At 37.7% G+C, this 5386-nt stretch overlaps 1 protein-coding gene across 1 annotated transcript; it reads right to left on the bottom strand.

Annotated features, from left to right (window-relative positions):
- Positions 1-3528: 3528 nt before the first annotated feature.
- LOC111408438 lies at positions 3529-3997 on the bottom strand. The gene is made up of 2 exons (XM_023038199.1): positions 3922-3997; positions 3529-3827 (listed from the first exon to the last, which is right to left on the bottom strand). Exons 1-2 carry the CDS (start codon positions 3995-3997, stop codon positions 3529-3531), a joined length of 375 nt encoding a protein of 124 aa, XP_022893967.1.
- Between the last annotated feature and the right edge of the window lie 1389 nt (positions 3998-5386).

Below are 5386 nucleotides of genomic sequence, written 5' to 3'. Positions count from 1 at the left end.
TCTCCAAATAATGGCCCCGCCACAAGTGTAAACAGTGATCCTGGTGTAAACAGCCCTTTCGAAAGCTTTTTTTTTTTTTGACATATTTGATAGAAGACAAGTCAGCAGTACCTCATTCATTCCTATAGTTTATCCCATGTCTGGAAATGACAACAAAGGAAGAAAAAAGAGGATAGGCAGAAAGAGGCAAAGCGGCTCTCGTTCAATTAGCCTATAACCATGGATCCCTCAAAATCAAAATAAAGAAGGGCGGGCGGGGCTTGCACAAGAGCCTCCCCCCTCTTCTCGATCACGATAGATGGGAAGGAGCCCTATCAAGTAAAGGCCATAACTAGCGAAAGGAAGAGGAGGAACGCCAGTCTTTATCGAGAAGTCCCTGCCCATATTATCAACAATGGGAGTGTTGCAAAAAGAAGAGATCAACTTGACTAAGTCATTGTTCACAATAAAGCGTTTGCGAGAGTCCTTATCAGCCTGGAAGTCTGAATCTGTGTAACCCACTGGAAAAAAATCTATGATGAGTAAACTAGCATGTAATTTCTTGTCTTTCGAAGGTACTTCAGGATATGCTTTACAGCCACCCAGTGTTTCGGTCCAGGGTTAGATTGATATCGATTCACCATACCAACAGCATAACAAATGTTAGGTCCAGTACACAGCATAACATACATGAGACTACCAACTGCCGATACATAAGGTATCCTACTCATGCGTTCTACCTCTTCAAGAATCTTAGAGGACTGATCGTTAGAGAGCTGGATTCCATGTCTGAAAGGTAAATTACCTTTCTTGGAATCTTCCATGACAAATCTGACAAGTATTTTATCAATGTATGAAGCTTGGGATAGAGCTATCTGCTTGTTCTTTCGATCTCTTAAGATCTGAATGCCTAGAACATAGCTAGCTTCTCCTAAGTCTTTCATATGAAACTGTTGGGCCAACCATGCTTTCGTAGATGATAATGCTCCAACATCATTTCCAATTAGTAGAATATCATCCACATAAAACACGAGGAAAATTACTACTCTTTCCTGTATCTTCTTATAGACACGGGGTTCATCAAAGTTCTAATCAAAACCATATGTCTTAATCACTTCGTTGAATATCTTGTTCCAAGATCTTGATGCTTGCTTCAACCCATAAATGGACCGAGGAAGCTTGCAGACTTTGTCTTCATGACCAGGTTCTATGAATCCGTTTGGTTGTACCATATAGATACATTCATCAAGATGGCCATTCAAAAAGGCTGCTTGACATCCATTTGCCACACCTCATAATCAAAATGAGCTGCAATGGATAAAAGAATCCGGGTGACTTAAGCATAGCCACAGGTGAAAAGGTCTCCTTGTAATCGATGCCTTCTTGTTGCGTGAAACCCTTAGCTACTAGCCTTGCTTTGAAAGTTTCCACTTTCCCGTATGCTCCTCTCTTTCTCTTATAGACCCACTTGCACCCGATGGGTTTTATCCCTTCTAGTGCATCTACAAGTTCCCAGGCCTAATTGGAATGCATAGATCCCATTTCAGCATTCATAGCTTGTTGCCATAAATCTACATCTACATCATTCATGGCCTCTTTATATAAAGTCGGGTCGTCAACTTGTGTTGTGGAGATCGCCTGATTGGACTCTTCCACTAACAAGTACCTAGAAGGTGGTCTAATAACCCTTTTGCTTTGTCTAAGGGGCGGTGGATCCTGAACTGTGGCATCGCTTGGAATTGTAACGTTTGTATCAATGTTGGGATCACCATTAAGTGGTTCCATTACCTCCTCAATACCTTCAACGTTTAATTGATCTATGGGATTGGATGACTATCTCTCCCTCACAAAACACATTGTTTAAGTATATCTAATACCAAGGGTTATCTGTTATGAGATTGTGTTTCAGGAATTAATGTGATGGAATTGCTCCCACTCATTTCTTCCAACACAACCTTGCTTTTGGACTGACATTCATTAATATACTTATCATCTAGGAAAGTGGCATTTGTGCTAACAAAGACTTTCCTATCTATAGGACTATAAAAATAATATCCCTGGTACCTTTAGGGTATCCTATAAACAGGCATATTTCTGATCTAGACTCCAACTTCTCTACCTTCCCTTTAGCACATGAGCCGGACATTCCCAAATTCAAATATGACGTAAGCTAGGCTTCCACACATTCTATAATTCCAGGGGAGTCTTCGAAATCGACTTAGAAGGAACTGAGTTAAGAACATATGATGCTGTTTCCAGTGCATATCCCTAAAATGAGGTAGGTAGAGTTACGAAACTAATCATTGACCTAACCATGTCTAACAATGTTATGTTTCTCCTTTCTGAAACGACATTCTATTGGGGTGTACCCGGCACACTCAGTTGAGAAACAATACCATTTTCTGTCAAGTAGTCCCTGAATTCTCCTGAGAAATATTCCCCTTCTCGATCTGATCGAATTGTCTTAATACTCTTACCCAAATGTTTCTCGACCTAAGCTCAATACTCTTTGAATTTTTCAAAAGCATCTGACTTTCGAGTCATTAGGTAGATGTATCTGAATCTAGAGTAATCATCGGTAAAAGTAATAAAATACTCATAACCCCCTCTCGCAGGTGTATTCATGGGTCCACATACATCAGAATGAACTAGTTCCAATACTTCTTTGGCTCTCTGTCCTTTTGCTAGAAAGGATCTCTTGGTCATTTTACCCTCCAAACAAGAATCACGAACTGGCAATGGTTCGACCTTAAGTGTCTTAAGTGGACCGTCTCTAGCCAATCTTTGTATCCTGTTAAGATTAATATGTCCAAGCCTAAGATGCCATAAATAAGTATCACTAGTATGGTTAGACATTCGTTCATAGTTTGCAGAAGTAACATTTATTTCATTTGTGACACAATTTAAAATATAAAGAACATTCACCAAATATCCAGCACAAATAGGAGCTTTATTCTTTATAATATAAAGCGCATCATGCGCAGAGTTTACAGAATAACATTGTCCTATTAAACAAGAAACAGAAATCAAATTTCGCTTCATCTGTGGGACATAATAACAGTCTTTAAGAGTTAAACGCCTACCACTATCGAAATAAAAGCAAACTACTCCTACTGCTCTTGCTGAAACTATAGCTCCTATGCCGATAGTAATTTTAAACTGGCCCTCACTGAGTCTTCTACTTTCCTAAAGCACCTGCATGACATGCATATATAATTAGTGGCTCTAGAGTCTATAACCCAGGAATTTGTAGAATCAACCATCAAACATGACTCAGCAATAAAAAACTCACCAACACCCAACTTTTTAGCTAGTGCATCAGGGCAATCTTTCTTCCAGTGCCTTTTGCGACCACAGTGGAAACACATGCCATTTGGCGTTCCATCTGATTTGGGCTTTTTGTTGCTTCCTGACTTCTTGTTAGATCTCTTCCTCTTCTTTCTAATTCCACCTTTTGGCTTAGAGCCAAAGGAGCTAGCAATTGTCGTATGAGCATGACCACCCTTACCCTTGAGACTACTTTCCACATTTTGCAACTCATTCATCAACTCAGTTAATGGCATATTTATCTTGTGCAAGTGATAGTCTAAACTGTGAAAACATATCAAATGAAGAATTCAATAGCATATCAACTTGAGTTTCCTGTTCAATAGTTGCACCCAAATTCTCCGCCACATTGAAGTCTGCAATCATAGTCAACATATGATCCTTCACAGGCATTCCGGGTTTCATGCGGATGTTCTGCAAGGTAAGAATGGCCTCAAAGCGAGCTCTCCTACTTTGATGTCCAAACATGTCCTTCAGGCTTTCTAGTATGTCATAAGAGGTCTCCTGACTTTCAGCTTTTGCTGTAACACATTTGACATGGATGCCAAAATATAACAGCGAGTCATCTTGTCAGCAGCGATCCACTTGTCATACGCAACCCCCTCTTGGACTTGCCTGTAGTCTCAGTAGGTTTCTCGAGACATTCTTCTTCGAGCACAAAATTGAGTTTTTCGACAATAAGCACAAACATCAAATTACGTTTCTAATCCACATAATTATCCTCGACAAGTTGATTTTGTTTTAGAATAACGGAAAAAGCGCTGAGAGACATTTTGCTGAAAAATAACAATTTATTGCATATTAAAATTGAGCAGCGAATGACAATTTAACATATCACGCATGAATGCATATGTAGATCCATCTAACTACAATAATGCAACAATGACTTGATCCGTGTGATCCAACATGCCTCTCTATAGGAAAGGTCAATGTGTCCATTAATCAATCTGAGACCCTCCCACTCAAACAAAATATATTTGACAACATATGTCTATATTAAGTCTAGCATTGTTTTATTTGGTCACCAAAATAATAAACGAGAGCCTCTATAGGAGGTTCGTAGATAATTTCGATTTGAGTGTACAACCTTTGTCTCAATCTCTAAACACTTGAAAATAATTTCGCCATCTATAGGATGATCACAAATTATATTATATTTAGACAATTTTATCATAAAGAAATCTAATCAAACAACTTGAACCACTTGGCCCTCCTATAGGGAGTCCGTTACATTACCGGCACGAGGCAAACACGTTACTCTGCTTATGGATTGACCAAAGGAGACCGTTGGTTTTTATTTAAATAAACACCCTCTCCCATTCAATATTTTAAAATAATGGATTTTAATTGAAACAATTACCAACTTTTCATATTAATTAAATTAATATACAATTTAATAATAACGATTTTTCTATTCAGAATAATTTAATTTAAATTAAATTAATCGAAGAAAGGTCTGTGTTAAATGATATGTATCCTATTTATAGTATCACGAGCGATGTCATAAATAGATATATATGTCATGATATTTAGAATGACAATATTTTAAAAATTTAAAGCATTCATAGAGCGATAAAAATAACAATTATTTGTGACCAAAAAACGACTCAAGAAATAAGTTAAAAACTAATTGGACTCAAGCCCAATATTTAATCAAAATCTTCAGTACAAAATCTTCAGGATCCAATCGAAGTAATCCAATAACAACTGAATTCTATCTACACGAAAAAGAATTTCGAAACTCAATCGAGTTGTGAAATACGCATGTATTTCTACACTTCTGCCTCAATTTAAAACTGTGGATTGTGCCTGACAAAAAAATTTATTTACTTTGTTGTAATGATAGGCATTATCACATTTCCATGATCAATTAACAATACAATTATATTTGGCTATTTAGAAAATCCATATCAACAGTGGCCCAAGTTCCCATAACATTTAAATGACTGCCACTTCTGCCATCCATAATACATTACATAATATTCTAAACTATTTGGAAACTGCCAATGGATGGGTACATGCGTAATTCATGTTACTGTGAGTGTTTCCCATTTTTTTTCGATCCTTGGCCGCATTTGTC

Source organism: Olea europaea, chromosome 13 (assembly GCF_002742605.1).
Source record: "Olea europaea var. sylvestris chromosome 13, O_europaea_v1, whole genome shotgun sequence".
In the NCBI taxonomy this organism is placed as follows: domain Eukaryota; kingdom Viridiplantae; phylum Streptophyta; class Magnoliopsida; order Lamiales; family Oleaceae; genus Olea; species Olea europaea.
This window is presented reverse-complemented; position numbering and strand designations above follow the sequence as displayed.